General features: G+C 39.0%; 2 protein-coding genes across 3 annotated transcripts in view; one reads left to right on the forward strand and one right to left on the reverse strand.

The window, feature by feature from the left end:
- The window catches only part of LOC132911886 (uncharacterized), a 290,962-nt gene that overhangs the window by 155,025 nt on the left and 119,494 nt on the right, over positions 1–16,443 (reverse strand). The window lies entirely within an intron of this gene.
- LOC132911885 (suppressor of lurcher protein 1) overlaps positions 1–16,443 on the forward strand; it is a 535,060-nt gene that overhangs the window by 97,051 nt on the left and 421,566 nt on the right. Inside the window, exon 3 of the mRNA XM_060968897.1 lies at positions 16,117–16,297. Within this exon, the coding sequence (XP_060824880.1) occupies positions 16,117–16,297 (181 nt within the window). The remainder of the gene's footprint in view (positions 1–16,116; positions 16,298–16,443) is intronic.

The raw sequence follows: 16,443 nt of genomic DNA on the forward strand, positions 1-16,443 counted from the left end.
CATTCAACAAAGCTGTAATCAAGAGTATCCGTTGATCTTTCTATGGCCACCAATTTTTGGAGAACAGCATACTTTGTAACAGGCAATCGTGGTTCCTTCAGACCGAACATTGTCGATCGTGCGACGCCACAGCTACATATCCCCTCCGATATTACGTGAAAAGTTTTCCGCTCGAGAGCGCCGCTGTACAAAATGCAGGAAATATCTGGATGGTCCATAGAGGACGCTGTCCACTGGTTCAGTCAATATCTGTCTTTAACCCTAGAACGGTTGGGTGATTCAGAGAAACATAAACTATTGAACTGCATCTCCGGAGCTGTTGCAAATGTATTCTGTCAATATTAAACGTAGTGAAGAATGGACGCTTCGAATTTTGATGTAGCTGCTGGAAGCCTGTGCAGCTCTACTACATGTAGATTAAGCATTTATGAGAGGATGGCATTGTATTCGTTGTCCATTTGACAGTGGACAATACGGAGCGAATTGATTTATCGGATATCTTTTTTTACGTACTATCTCTTCTTCGACTGTTGCTGCAGCAAAAGTACGAAAGTTAGTTTTACGCGTGGCTATTTAAATTATCAAGTTTACATCTTTAATTTTATAAGTGATTTAGAATTACCAAAAGAATTAATTACTCTATATCATTGTCCCCGTAACAGAAATTTTATAAAAAATACTTTTATGTAACATAATTGCAGTCAATGACAAATTATTTATATATCGATGTTGTAGATAGATAGTTGTTGGTACATAGAATGCCCCTAATACGTACGTTCAAAAAACGTTAATTTCTCAAATCGACATTCTCGTCCACATTTATCCCTTCGAAAATTTCTACACCGTAAGAATGTTTGTACAATTCTTGGCAGACATATTTTCTTGTAAATATTGAACGAAACGAGTTATAGATCCGTACATCGCTGGTTTCACCGATAAAAATACGTAAAAGCGTTACTTATTTCCTCGTAATTCCAAACAGCCAACTAAGTGCGCTTTATTTATACAGATGAATTAATATATTTCCTATGTTTTCCCAGAATTCAAACATACTTTCAGCTTCGCTGCAGTTTACACTGAACGAAACGGGCACAAAGTGGCGTATTCGTAAACAAACACGGAAACGATAAACGGCCATGTGGAACGTGATCAACCGTGTTCGATCTTTACGAAACGCGCAATCTTTGCTTTTTATTTAAACGTGCGCCTCGCGTTTTGCAATTCAAATATACTTAACATTTGCATCGTGGCGGGGGAGAGGGAGAAAACAGTGCGGAAAAACCATGAAATATGAGGGACTGTGCCGGGTTCGTGTAACTTTCGCCGGGCCGCGACGTGGCGCAACCGATCGTGTGAAACGGAAGCGTCGCGGCTACACTGTAATTTCGGATTCATGAATAAATATCTTCCCAATGGTGCCACCGTGTATGTTCGTGGCTGGGGAAAAAAAAACACACACACACATCCAAAATAACGAAGAAAAATATATTCGACCCGTTGAACGTCGCGCGCAAATCCCAGCCAATGGAAGAAAAAACAGTACTGCTCCCCGACGTATAAATTTTTCCTAATCTGTTCGTGGATAGTGCGACCACCTGCTCCTAGATTGATGATCTCTGCATGCCGCGAAATCTGTCAAACGAACAGACACTTCGTTCTGTCGCAGATTCGATTCGCGAAGAATTAGTCGCCGTTGTTACGCAATGGAATTCACACAGTGCAGAAATACGTGAATTTTCGACTTTTAGCGAAACTAGGTAAAGGAATACCGTTTTCTACCGTGTATATAAGAATTTTCGTCTCAACTTATACTTGAAGTTAGAAAAATTTACCAAATGTCCAGCTGGACAAATTGTAAAGTATAAATTAAATAATGAAAAAAACACATATACTTGACTAAGACTTGTCATGTCGAGAGCTCGAGATCGAAAATACGCTTCGCGTCACTCGCAAAGCGACTAGTCTTTTTTATTGTTTCATCCTGTCTGATGAAGAAACTGCAAATATTTGTAAAAGTTCATATTTTTAGAACGATAATTAGAAAACTAGAACCTAGATAGAAGATTGTATTAGCTACTCAATATTATAGTGAGTACTATATTTCCGATATTTTGTGTTATGTACATACGTGTTTCATAAATGCATAAAAATTCGCAATATATCGATAACTAATTCTCAAGGTAGTCAGTCGGGATATGAGTCTTGACCCGTGGACTCCAGATTGATCACTGACGATGACTCGTTTTTGACAATAGTGTGTCATTCTTGCGTGCACAGTAATATGTCATTATCGTCGGTCTACATAATACCGTTCGTCCGTCTACATTTTTCTTTATCTTCTTCTGCCCGAGTAGTTTCGAACGATACCGTGAAATAGTGAATAACAATGTGCAATCGCGATTAAGGCCGGAAGACTATTGTTTACGAAACAAATAACAAGTCTTTCTTCTTTTTATTTCTCTTCCTCGTTTTATTGTTTCTTTCTCTTTCTTTTCTTTTTTTTAACTTTTGTTGGTGCCACAGTTGCCGAAATAAATGCGGTCAAGTAAACCGTGGCGGAACCGTGCATCGCCGTTCACTCTTTTTTTTTTGCCAAAACAATTGAACCTGTCCGGCAATATCATAAATTTCACGAGAGATTTTTATATACAGTTTTGGCTCTTTATCGCGTTCAGTCGGCCAGATCCTCGCGTGATTCTACTGTCCATTTCCTTCGTCCTTTTCCGTCTGAACGATTTATAGTCGCGGTCGTTGCAACCTGTACGACATTAAATAGTTGAAATAGGCTAATGACTGGATACTGAAATAACTTGTTGGACTGAACATATACCTGTTAATATCACCTAGTTGTATTTTTACGCACATTATGAATGTCGATTTATTTAGTGATGTCAGAAAGTTCCTTGTTACATATTGTTACTATTGTAATTGTTACTGTTAATATTTAGAAATTTTGTTTAAATGTAGTACAACTTTCCAATCTGATATTTCGAGTAACGCAATGATTCAAAAATATGTAATTTAATGAAGAATATATGTATATATCATCAAAGAACATGATAAAATAAAAGCAGCAAAAGATATTAAGATATTGCTCTATTTCTATATTTCTAATTTCAACTGAACGTATTAAGACTTCGTCACATTGCCCGCGTAAACAATTCGATTATGAAATTCAAATTTCTCACGTGCATCCATTCTGTAAAAAAGCAATTATTATATATAATTATAGGCAATTATAATTACCACATAAAGTGTCCTCTTGAGAAAATCAAATCTCAAAGTAACAACAAACGATTCAAATAAAGCACTGGTTTGAACAATGAAACAATCGAACTAAACAGCGGAGCGATCGAAATTCGATCAGCTAAAACGTGCTTTTCTGGCTCGACTGAAAGGAAGGTGATCCGAGCAAACGACCGGAGACAAATAAGTAAAACAAGCACAGGCCGCAATAGTAATCGGCCTGCTACCGGCGTAGGGAAGTTAATTAAAGGTAAACGTTTCCCAAAGTCTTCGAGGTCTTCGCTCAGCAACGAGAATAACAGCGACTTCTCCTGGTATTAGTATGCGTGCAACGATACGTTCCAAGAGTGTCGCGCGAATTTTCTCGGTAATTCGAACGGACTGTACAGTGAAAAATGTCCAAGAATAATCGTCGCGAGCAGATGTTACGGAAACGGCAATGTCGAAGGATCGTGGCGAAAGGCTTGATCTCGTAAAAACGGCACGTGGCAAGAAGGTGCACGGAATAGGGGAGGTATTATTCTCAATTTATCTCGCGCCCACTTAGCCTCGTCTATTTCGTGGCATCGGTTCTCAAAGGAATAGTCGTGGCAGCTGCTCTGAATCGATATCTCGGCGAACGTGCCTTAGCTTTTTGCCAGTCTTACGCTTCTTCGCCGCTTCACGATACGTCACGGTTTTCTCGCTGTTATATCCACCGAAATTTTCAAGTTTCATCCCGATCCCGGGTAATGAAATAGATGCTCGTTGGGATCCTGCCAAGAGAGGATTCGCTGGAAAATTGTTCGTTATTCCGTTTACCACCTTTCGGATGTTTCCGGAAAGGAAGGTAGCTTATCTCAGGTCAGATAACCTAACAGGAACTATTTCAAGATTTATTCGACAAGTTGGATCGAGATTCGTGTAATTTCTTTCTCTAATCGCGAGCTACGTAACTACGACGCTCTTTTATGAAGTCACGTAATTGTGAATAGAAGACTTTACAAGCGTAGGAAAATTTACGCGATGGTTTCATGTGCAATTTTGTTAGGGATATGAGAAAGTGTACAATTATCCAATTTTGTTTTTATACGGATCTGTTTCTACACGGTTTCGATTTTATACAATCTGAAGAAGAAATCCAATTCTTTTTTTTACGCGATTTAATTTCAGTAAACATTGTTAAAACGATATTATTTAAGATCGTTCTCCTTGAATTTACATTATAACTTCTAAGTAATTTAAAAAGAAACAAACAATTTATGTTTTTGTATATTATTCTACTTTAATGTTGTGTGTTTTATTGTATGTTATGTTTATTTTCGTGGTTCGTTATCGCCATTAAGTTTTAATCAAAATTTTCTCTTACTAATTATATATTGTACGTTTCTTCTATATCATCAACTGCTTCTTTATTCAATTGTTTTCTTTAATTCGCACATTGCGATTAACGCGACACATTATTCTTGCCGCATTTTGCCTTTCGTACATACGAGTGTTAAAAGCACATTGCCGTAATCGCATTTAAATCCCTCAACTAGCAATTATCCGCGTAATAATTTCCGTTTTATGCTTATAGTTCATAACATTCATAATCCAAATTGAATGTCTTCCAATGAATTAAATTCAAATATTTTCCACCTCGAGCGAATATATTTATGTTACGCGACATGAAATGAGCATGCTAATTATATCAACAAGTATAATGCAGCAAAATGCGCAGAAATAACTTACATACAATCATTTTCGTTTTTATTTGTACGCGACACGATTCTATGGATATAACTTCTCGTTGCAGGACAATGCAATTAACATTCCCCACGCCTGTCGCATCTATACGGTCATTGATTAACGAAAATATGTTCGCCTCGTGCAAATAACCAAAGGGCAGATATCGCCGCCGCGTCGCGTCAATAATTACTTCCATACGTCTCTCTACTTCATTTAAGCAGAGACGAACTGCACACTCTGCTAATCGATCAATTACAGAGTCGATAACAATGTAAGTAGTATTTAACAACGAATTAATTTCCCCGTTCCGAGGCTTGCAAATAATAGAGAATCGAGTCCGAGTCAACAACGAAACTGCATTCACCGTAATTGCACGATAGGGATCAGGCGTTTCGAATCGCGTGTATACTTACCTTCTGGAAACTGAAACTCATCGGGCTCTAGTGGGTTTTCGGGGCTCGATTTCATTCGTCATGCTCATATCTCCGGAGTATGTAATACTGCAACGATCGCATTGTATCGTATTTCGATCACTGGAGATAGCAATCAGTGTTGGGTGTCGTTGACTGACGACTTGTAAGATCGTTTGACAGATCCAGTATACAATTACCTTATAACGTATAGTCGCAGAACCTTTGTTCGTGTTACCTTCGTTGTCGATGTGCTCTGGAGGAATGTAAGTGGAAATATAGATTGTAGGTTCTTCGTTTCAAACTTTTATTGAAACACGATACAAACGGCGTATATAGTTTCCTTGTTAGCCTGGTGTTTTACTTTTCGAACTGATATTCCTCTCTTGAGCTCCACTTTCCTTCTTCTCTGCGCGCTACAGTTTTTTTTCTTTTCCCTCTTTCTTTCTTTCTCTTTATCCATCAGCCTTTAACAGAAGCTTTTCTATGTCCACGGGGTAATCGCGTGATCTGAAAGTAGCGCGGAGCTTTCAGTGGATCTCTGGCTCCGCTGCATCGCGCGAGGGATTTCGAACCGGAGATAGATAAGCTGCTTCATCACGCCAACTTTGACTACGCCCATTTATGACGCTCGCGTGCCAAGCAATGACAAAAGTCGTGACCAGCATCAAGGCTTCGAATGTTATCCCGAATGGAACTGGTGGCCGAACGGGACTTGTCACGCGAACTGACGTTGCTCCGATATTATCGTTGAGTGTATCGCTGTTCTGTCTACTTTCCGTGAACGTCCGTTGCATACTAATTATCGGACATTCTAGTGGTCTAACAGCAGCGAAGATCTATTGTATATAAGAACATAGGGTATCTTCTAAACGCGTGACTTGCCGAAGCTAATTCTTTCGCTCGTTCTTCCGCACTCACGCATTCTCACTCATATTTTTCACACCACGCCCATTTCAAAAGCCGCATTCGTCTCAACAGGGCATCAGTGTCTTCCGCAAGTCTACAGTGAAAACACGCCGGTTTCGCGAGTCGTGGGATCATTCAGCTTGCGGTGTCAGTCGACGATCTTGAAAAGTCAACTCGTCGCTAGCTAGTTGCTAGCGCTGCGATCGACCGCTAAGTGATTTCTAGTGTCTTCTCCGAACTTGGTAATATGTTTCGAAGCTTATGTACGCCGCCCCCGGTTTGTACATAACCATGTACCGACTAGACTATCAGCGGGCAAGATCTGCCTGGTGCGGATCGGCGCGCTAGTATCAGCGATCCGTGAATCACCTGTGAGGGTTCTCGAGCTACGATATAATGCTCGTGGGATCGCGGCGGCTCTCGCGGAGAACGGAAAGAGATTGCAGAGATACAAACCGTGGCCACCAGCTGTGGGCGTCTTAATGCGACTGTGCTGCCTCGTAAATTACTTGGAGAAGGAGAGAGAGAGAGAGAGAGAGAGAGAGAGAACCGTGGCGAAGTCACACGAAAAAGATAGCTTCGAACTTGGATAACGCCTTCCGGGTATTAATATCGTGGTTTATTGTGGCGTCGAATGGGTCAACCATCCGTTTATTGGAATCACGTTTTACATGTTGCCACCTCGTAGAAACTTTAACGAGCAAAGTTTTATTTTATGTGCGTGGGTCTTACTCCATTTATGTAGGTCGTATTCCGATTTATATTATGTTTCTGTTTACGATGGTAATGAGAAGATTATGATCGCGCGATACATTGAATAAACGCAATAATATTGATATAAATAAACCTGATTCTTTTCCGGTTGTTTTCCCTTTAAGATTCGAAATGCACGTTTCTATGTTTGTTTCAAAAGTGCTCTCTATTTTTAATCTGATAATTAAGTATTACAATTTACTTGACGGCACACCAGTATCGCTACGCGATCACACGTAGAAGTTTCGACTTAAGCACCCTTCTTCATTTCCTCTTATTCATCTAATTGACTGCATAACATTGATTCAGAGTTGGAGATATCTTACCAGATCCATTTGTCTCTTATTTTTTGTATAGATACATGCCTCTGTGACTCGTTAGATTTCCCCTGATAATTAATGATTTTTAAAACGATAGTCGTGAAGTTATAAATCTAACATAAAACGTATCCCCTTGAAACAAAAGACCTAGTTTATGAACATCATTATCACTCATTAAAATTTACATCATACAGAAAATTGATAGACACCAAATACTGTATCCTTTTTTTAAATGCTTGCACTTTCTCAGAGGAGTAGCCCACTTTTTGCCCATTAGCCTTACATGTCATTCGGTTATAAATAGCACCGGCTAGAAAATCCTCGAGTCAGCACGACTGAACGTGACCAAACAATGATCTTCCCCGGCGATTTTACAGCAGCTTACAGGGAAAAATGAACAATTAAGAGACTATACTCTCTACCGTGTTATTTACTTTTCTTTATATATATGAAAGTCACCGCATGTGCGATATATCTCCTATAAGTATATAATATAGTGTAAAAATTAATTTAAAATTTCCGGTATACTGTCCTCGCAGTTTATTTATGGAAATTGTTGAGGTTGACTGATAGAAGAACGAGTGGATGAATTTGTAATAGAAAAATATATTTAAATAAATAAAGGTATAAGTATAAATATAATGTATAAGTACAAGTATAGTGCATAATGTATGCTAGTCCAGATTCTCGCTCTTGCAGTGTTACAATACAATAGAAGAAGCCATGATAAGGGAGCACGTTCATATATTTATAGCAAAGGACATTACCAAAAATTAATCTTGTAGTTCTAGCTGAAGGCTACAAGAAACAACAAGAGAAATCTACTTATAACTCTTTTGTTTCTAGACCTCGTAACCCAAAACATAATTTATATTCAAGGGCACAATAATATGGACCTCTCTTTATTTTGAATTTTTTTGTTTGACTAAATTCTATTCCCTTCGTAACAGCGGTCTCCAGGTGACGGATGTACAAAAGCAAAGATTTTTTTTTATTATTATTTAATTTGTACTTTACAATTTGTCCAACTGGACATTTGATAAATAAAAGTAAAGATGTAGAGTTCATCTTGATGTAATTACTTCAACAGAAATAATTGCGTTTATTCGTGAACATTATTTTTCTTAAACATTCCAATTTATTACTTTAAAGCAAACTTGGAATTTCAAATGATCAGTTCTTGTGTAAATATGCTAAAAAATCGACTTTTTCATATCGTATATTCCATCAATTTTCTCCTTTTATGTAGCTACTAAATGTACGTTTCATAAAACAGCGACGGTTTACCCGCAGTAATATGATTTATCGTGAGGCACAACCACTACTTCTCCACAATTGATCATTTTGACTGACTGTCGAACGGTAGTCGACCTTTCAGCAAAGTCGACCTTTAAACAAAGCCTTGGGGAACGTCGATGGCAGACAGGTGGGATCACGGAGTGCGCTTTGAAATTCGCCGTGCGAAACGAAAAGAGCGTGGGTCGCGACGTTGATAAATTCCGGGTGGCGTGTATTCTATAACGCGGGAGTACGCGTCTCCCGTTCATATTTGATGCGTCAAAGCGAGCGGAGATGTCGCTGAATGGATCGCGAGTCGAAGCAAACGCGATCGTGCAGGTACAGCCAAAGTGTAACTGCGTTGTATTGTAGTGGCAAGAGGGTTTGCAAGGAGGGGCTGAAGAAAGACCAAAGTGGAGACAAGAAAATAGAGGAAATGAGAAAATAAAGAGGAACGGCGACGGGTAAAGAGATGCGAGAACATAGAGACGAAGGAAAAGAGGGGAGCGCGCAGCCGCCATTAAGCAAAGCGGGAAAGAAGAGAAGCCAAATTAGGAACTCGGTTTTTGCTAATTTACTGAAACTCTTCTGAAACTGTACAGCTACGAAGCACGATTAATACGCGTCACGTGAAACGCGACATTCGCCGTATTGAACGAATCCTTCCTATTCGGTGTTTTTCGAATAATTGACCTATCAATGGGCTTAAGTACAGCACAGGTGGATTCGAAAATCGACCACCTAGATTCGATCCCCCTTAAGTACAGTGGTGGACAAAAGTAAGGGTAAGCCGAAACATTCAACATACAAAAACATTCTGTTTAGAAAGTAGGATTATATCTAACAAGAACCATTAAATTATGAATGTATGTAATCTATATGTATAGTATCGTGGACAGATTGCCTAAGAAATATCCGGTGAACCATAAATAATGCTGTGAGAAAGCCCTTAGGCCGATAGTGCCGATAGGCCAAAAGGGTCTGGAAACTTCAATGGACCGAGCGACCCACCAATGTGTTGTCGGTCCTTCAGTCGAATAGTTACGCAGAAGAAGGCCTACGTGACCATGACCGCGGAAGGTTACGGGACGCGTATGTGGTGAGGCTATAAGAAAAGACAAAGTGATGCTTAGGGAAGAAAGACGAATTAACAGGCAGTCGTTAACTAAGAGTCGAGTTGTGAGGAGTCGAGAGTTGAATTGCCAACTTGTTATGAGTTGTAAACTATTAGTTGTGAGTTGTGAATTATCTATTTAGTTGTCGTTTCCTGTTTAATCCGTTGTAAATAGACCCATTTATCAATAAACTTATCATTTAGGATAGAAATCATTGGGAACCCTAATTTCTAATATTTCTGAATAACTAGAGATGAAAGGACATCGAGGTCTTTCTTTTGGAATGTTTAGCAAGGTCCCCAATACTTTAGTCCAAACTTTTTATTATAGCCGTACTTAAATAATGAAATTGAGAAATAGCTGTTTATGATTTAATTCAATTATGTTTGCCCGAGATTTATGACAGTGGGCTTGGGTCGAAGTGACATAACGGGCCGTTGTAGCCACGGTCACGGGAGGGACGTGTACCTAACAGAGGTATGGAATAATTAAATAGCTCTCCTTAAAAAACAAAGATTGACCCGATGGATCCAGAAAGGTACGGAGAAGAGTATATAAGGGCAGTTCCATTTAGACCGAGGTGCAGTCCGATAAGTTCGACTAGTCCAGTAAACAAATACGTTGAGTGTCACCAGAATCTAATATCAAATCACATTCGTCATCCCGTTGACCGTGGATTCGTTATCGAACCTACACTCATTATCATCGACTTCTCGATTATCCAATCGCCGCTATTATTTGTTACACCCTGTAATACTCATATTCGTATCAATAAATATCATCTATAGTAATGTCTACAACAACGATGGCCAATTCACATGAAGATTCATTATACGCCCCGAACTCTAATGACAACCTGACATATATATATGAGTGTTATCAATATGGTAAAAAATGTTTAGTACAAAGTCACTAACGATGTAGTGTAGCTATTATAGACAAGTATGAATTTTAATGATTTCTGTCTGCCACTGTATTTCGAAAAGTTTTGTATAACATTTCATCCCATACGACGACGAACGATTATCATCAGAAAACAAAATTCGTTTTTGATTCATTAATGTTAATCATTTCTGTACCAATACCATTTACAATCTTTTTTATTATTGACTAAGTTTCAGTGGGCATCGTTTAATTTTATTTTAGACATTCAAAGTGTAAAATATGCTACAATGATCGAACCGTTATATCTCATAAATCGTATTCGAAACTTCTGAAGCGAACCTTGGATGATTGGTTTTAAATCATGTTTATAAGTACACATTGATCTTGATCCTGTCAGTAATCAATCGATCCTATTAGAATGGGATTCTTCTAAGTCGGCGCACTGGGATTAATCGTGTTCTCTTGAACGAATTGTACGCTTCGTAATGGATCACGTTCGCGGAAATAATCAACGGAACTGCGCTCCCCAACTGGTCGACGCGAACTAATCGCAGAGACGGTCGGTGATATTGTTGCGGATAAATTATTGCACCCGTATCGACGAGCCTTCGTAATGACCCACATTTCGTGGGTCGCACCAAAGCGGCCTTCTATCTTGCTCGACCGGTATACAGTTGATAACACTGGACCATGAACTTTGATAGGGTTTTTCTGGTTTATCCGATAGCTATCTTATATGAACCACAATGAAAATCGATAAACTGATAGAGAAATATTGTTCGACGGAGTAATATCACGGAAGAGAAATGCGGAGACGAGAACTATTAGCTTATTAAACGTTCGAAGATTAACAAACCATTACGTGAAATTCATTGATCAAATTGAATGTGGTCTGAAGCGTTCTTTTTGTTGATATTGGCAAAATATTAATCGCAATTCTTCATCTTTGAAATGTCTAATAGGTGTACATGACATTCAAACGGTTTGCAAAATTACGATTTAAAGATACCTCGTACATAATTATTTTCTTGATGTAATCACTATATGTTTAGAAAAACATTTCATACGGTTATTGATACTCGTATACTTTAATCCTGCTATATCCTTTCGATCATTCCCGATTCAATTATATTTGTCAATCATTAGAATGTATCTTTACACTTTGAACAAAATATAGAAAATGTATTGTTAGTATACATGATATCCCGATTTGACTGGATGTCAAACATCTTCTCAAAGTATCAAAATCCTTTTTGCTCGCTAAAGAAAAGCAAGAATTTCGAGGAAGTAAAGTTAAGACTGTAAAAGTAGAAAAGTACGTAATTTTTATTTAGTATTATCTCGTATTACTAACAACAGTAGTATTTTAAACGCCTAAAACCAAGGAAGACAGCTTAATAATAACAATAATAATAATAATAATAATTCAAGCGTCGCTCAGTTATTTAACTGTAAAAGCACCCGATTTCCCGCACTCTTTGTCGATTCGTCTGCAAAGCAAAGACGTTGAGCCTGCTTTAGTCTAGCTAAGGTAGAAGAAAATGGTGCAACAGGAAATTAAATCGCTGTTGCGATGCGAGCTTAACACTTTGACAGATAACGGAAATTCTTTCGTAGCTTCGTTCCCAGAGATTATTGACTTGGATCGTTGGACGCCATCTCTAAATAGGAAATGCAACCGCCGGTCCAACGTGGCTAACGCGACTTCTCGCGATCGATCATTAACCACTGAACCATCTGTCCGGGCAATCAGTGATTTTGTTGCTGAAAGTTTCGCAGAAAAGTTACGGGTCTCTTGCGGTACGTTTCCTCACAGAGAAGTCAAACTTTAATTTGATTCTTCGAGATTGACGTAGGGTCGATTCTATACTCGTGGCGAGGGTATAAGAGCGGGGGGTAAGATCGATGGAAAAAGTGACGAGTTCATTTTGGGAATAAGAAAAGTTTCGGACTTTGGACCGAAGCGTTACTTTCGGCATGCTGTCAGATGGTAGATTTCATTACCGTGGAATATCTTTGTTCGATTCCTTTCACGTATGCATACTATTAAAATTTCTCCCACGATTTCCATTTTATTGCACGTTATACAATATGTGTAATATCGAACTATCTACTTCCACAGCCAGCCAGGAAAGTCTACATACACATACCGAACTTTTTATATTTTTTTTATTTTTGTACAAGTATATTTTACTTAGCAGAGGATTTAAAAGTGCACTTTGTTACACAATCGTTCGTACTAGCAAATTAGTACTGTTATTGTTAATGAATTTATGAAAGGAATTTAAAAAATTGAAACATTTGACTCACACATGAGAAATTACAAGACCTTCAATTTCGTACATTATATTAGGTCGTCCGAAAAGTTTCTTTCGTTTTATAAGGAAATAATGGATGCACAATATTTTCCGTTTTATATTATTTTATCAAATTACGTATGATCCATTTTGTTTTATCAAAATAAAGATCATAACGTTCGGCAGATTAGCTTACGTGTGTCACGAATCTATACTCATGATATGTAGGTTTAAGAAACGCAACGACATATCTATAAACATTTACGGATGAGAAATCAAAGCGCGTGAACAGCTTCATCTAACCGCGCGAAAACGGACAAGCATGTCAACTTGCTACTCGCTGAAAATCAAAAGATTCCGTTGCACAATCATTCTCCCTGCCTTTGTGGAATCTTTCCAGACCGTTTTGAATACAAATTAGCACTTACCGCTGTACAAAGTATATTTTCGACCGGTAAATAATATCAGGGAGCTAAATGACAGTGTTCAAGCTTATTGTTCTGGTTGTTTCCGTACTAGTACTACACCATGCTATCGAGTACTCAGTTCAAGTAAAATTAGCATACACACGAATCTGTAAGATTAGGGATCTTGCCCTGTTTAGTTGTAATATAGCATATGTAAGAACCTATGTATTTAATCTGTTACGTCGAGTAACACTCTCCTCCACCGGATCACATACCGCGGGCAGGCTGGCAACCAGAAGTCCGTACATTGTCGCGGCGCGCCTTCAATGTCGTGTTTCTAACCGTCGCCAGCGGTCCGCCGGCGTCGTATATCAATACAATGTATCGACGAGCGTATGGTTGCCGCCTGGCCGCGAGTTCCAGAGACTTCGATTGAGATCTGTTTAATTTTACGAAGAAATCGGCCTACGTGTTCACTGGCGCGTGCGGTGGCGTGATCCTAGGGTGGTGGGGGTTGTCTCTCCGAAAGACAAAAGAATCGGTCCAAGACAGTCTTCTCTCCATCAAACATTCTAACTCATCAGTCGCATTCGAACAGTCACGCCTAGAGCTCGGAAGTGTATTGTAGACAAAAGGAAAAAATAAAAGTTTCTTTTCTCCTTAAATTTATTATTATTTTACGTGACACATGCATCGTTGTAAAAGACGTATGTTACACCACGAGGCTTAGTATAGATCGTATTTCGAACCGTCGCTCGCGGTCCTACTGCGTCGCAGACAGATCGTCTTATCTGCCCGACAAAAAATATACAATGTATTAACGAGCGCATAGTTGTCGCCAAGCAGCGAGTTCCAGAAACGTCGATTTCGGTCCGTTATTTTATTCTAACAAAGAAGGTGCCCCACGTGATCATAGGCGCGAACGGTGGCGTGATCCGAGCGTAGTGGGGGTCGTCTACCCGAGAAGACAAAGAATTGATCTAAGGGCAATCAGTCTCATTTGAAGATTCAAACGACATACATCGAGTGGTTTGACGATTGAAAATAAAGTCGCTTAGTTTAACGAATAAAGTCGGGTCGAATTTCTGTAACGCATTAACTGTTTTCATCGCTAAATAATTTGTGATGCTTTTATTATTATACAATTTATACTAACCGAAACAGGGGAACGACTAATTCGCAGCGTCGATTATACGAATGGTAGTGAGAATTTACGCCTCTCGCTGACGCGTTTTTCTTGCGACCGCGTCTCCGCGAACGGTCGTAACAACGTATCTGTAAAAGAAAGACACTTTTCGGACAATTTAACATAACGGGCATACGTAATCTTAATCGCATTGCATTTCATAATATTTTAGTTGCTTCTTCCAGTATAGGTGAAAGTGAATAAATTGTGTTGTATTTTGACACGTGCCTTAATGTGCGGTAAAACTTTATTTATCCGACACGATCGAAGGATAAGACGTGTATCGGATAACTGGATCAGTCGAATAGCTGGTAAGAGTCTACTAGTTCTGTCGCTTTTTGCTGTTTATTCATTCGTATAATTGAAGTTAATTTTCATGTAACTGGATTTGAAATTCGATCTCTGCTGATATTGGAATATTATGCGGTAAGATTATAGTAAAATTTGTAAATGCTAATGTTACGTCGAGTAACACTCTCCTCCACTAGATCGCATGCCGCGGGCAGGCTGGCAACCAGAAGTCCATACATTGTCGCGGCGCGCCTTCAATGTCGTGTTTTTAACCATCGCCAGCGGTCCGCGGTATGTGATCCGGTGTCGTATATCAATATAATGCATCGACGAGCGTATGGTTGCCGTCTGGCCGCGAGTTCCAGAAACTTCGATTCGGATCTGTTTGATTTTACGTGTTCATTGGCGCGTGCGGTGGCGTGATCCTAGGGTGGTGGGGGTTGTCTCCTCGAAAGACAAAGGAAGGTCCAAGACAGTTTTTTCTCCATCAAGCTTTCCAACTCATCAGTACCATTCGAACAGTCATACAAATCAGTCGTATTTCACAAGATCTCACTAGAACATTCTATCCGTAACTTCAGACACAATTAGAACCAATACTTTCTGTATAAGTTGTAAGTGTTAATCTGATACAAATATATATATATATATATTCTACAACTGTAGAATAAGTTGAATTCATTGAGTCACCCCTGTTATTCTAATCGAAACACGGGGAGCGATCAGTTCGCGGCGTCGATTAGCCGAATCGTAGCGAGAATTTACGCCTCTCGCTGACGCGTTCCTTCAAGACCGCGTCTCTCCGCGAACGGTCGTAACAGCTAATGTTTATTCGTGTAAGTGGTACGTCGCGTGACTTGAAGTTGACTAATAGGAATTTAGGAACATATTTGATATATCGGGCATTGTGATGACACGAGTAGTTTGGATAAATAGTGTTCTCCTGTGTCAAACAATTTTTTCTAGCGTTTTATCTGGCGTAATATTTCTTATGTATAGTACGAGGGTTTGATATTTTCGAATAATGTGAACTAGGATTAGAAGTCACTTGCCAAGAACTTGACACAAGATACGCTTATCACGAAACGTTAGACAGTTGTAATTTATGGTCCCACGTAGGTTCCGTAGAAATAGACTTTTCTCTTTTTCTTATCGTGTTTCCTTTATTATAAATCTTACGTAGGGTAATTAGGGTAAAGATTTAGGGTAAAGACATATTTATCCGAATTATATGGATTTTGTATTTCTATGTGCTATTTTGATCGTTTGCGTTTACGTTAATGCAATGATTACGAAATATCTGTTGCAGGTTGCTCTTGCGTCGTCTACAGCAGCTCGGACAAACCTCAAGGTGGCACGTTCACATCCCCTTATTATCCCAAACGATATCCGTCAAATATCGATTGCCTGCTTTACACGTTTATCGGTCAACCCGACGAAATCGTCAAGCTAACGTTTCATCATTTCAATATCCGTCGTATTCGATCCGAGTGAGTACTATTATTTAAATCATTTTAAATATATGATGCATTTCAATTTACAATATATGTGCAATGTATGTTGTGAGATACACAGATTTAATAAGAATATGAAGATGTATCGTGTCTTTTTTTGGTTGACCTAATGTTCTTTGTTA

Source organism: Bombus pascuorum, chromosome 11, assembly GCF_905332965.1.
Source record: "Bombus pascuorum chromosome 11, iyBomPasc1.1, whole genome shotgun sequence".
NCBI classification, from domain to species: Eukaryota; Metazoa; Arthropoda; class Insecta; order Hymenoptera; family Apidae; genus Bombus; species Bombus pascuorum.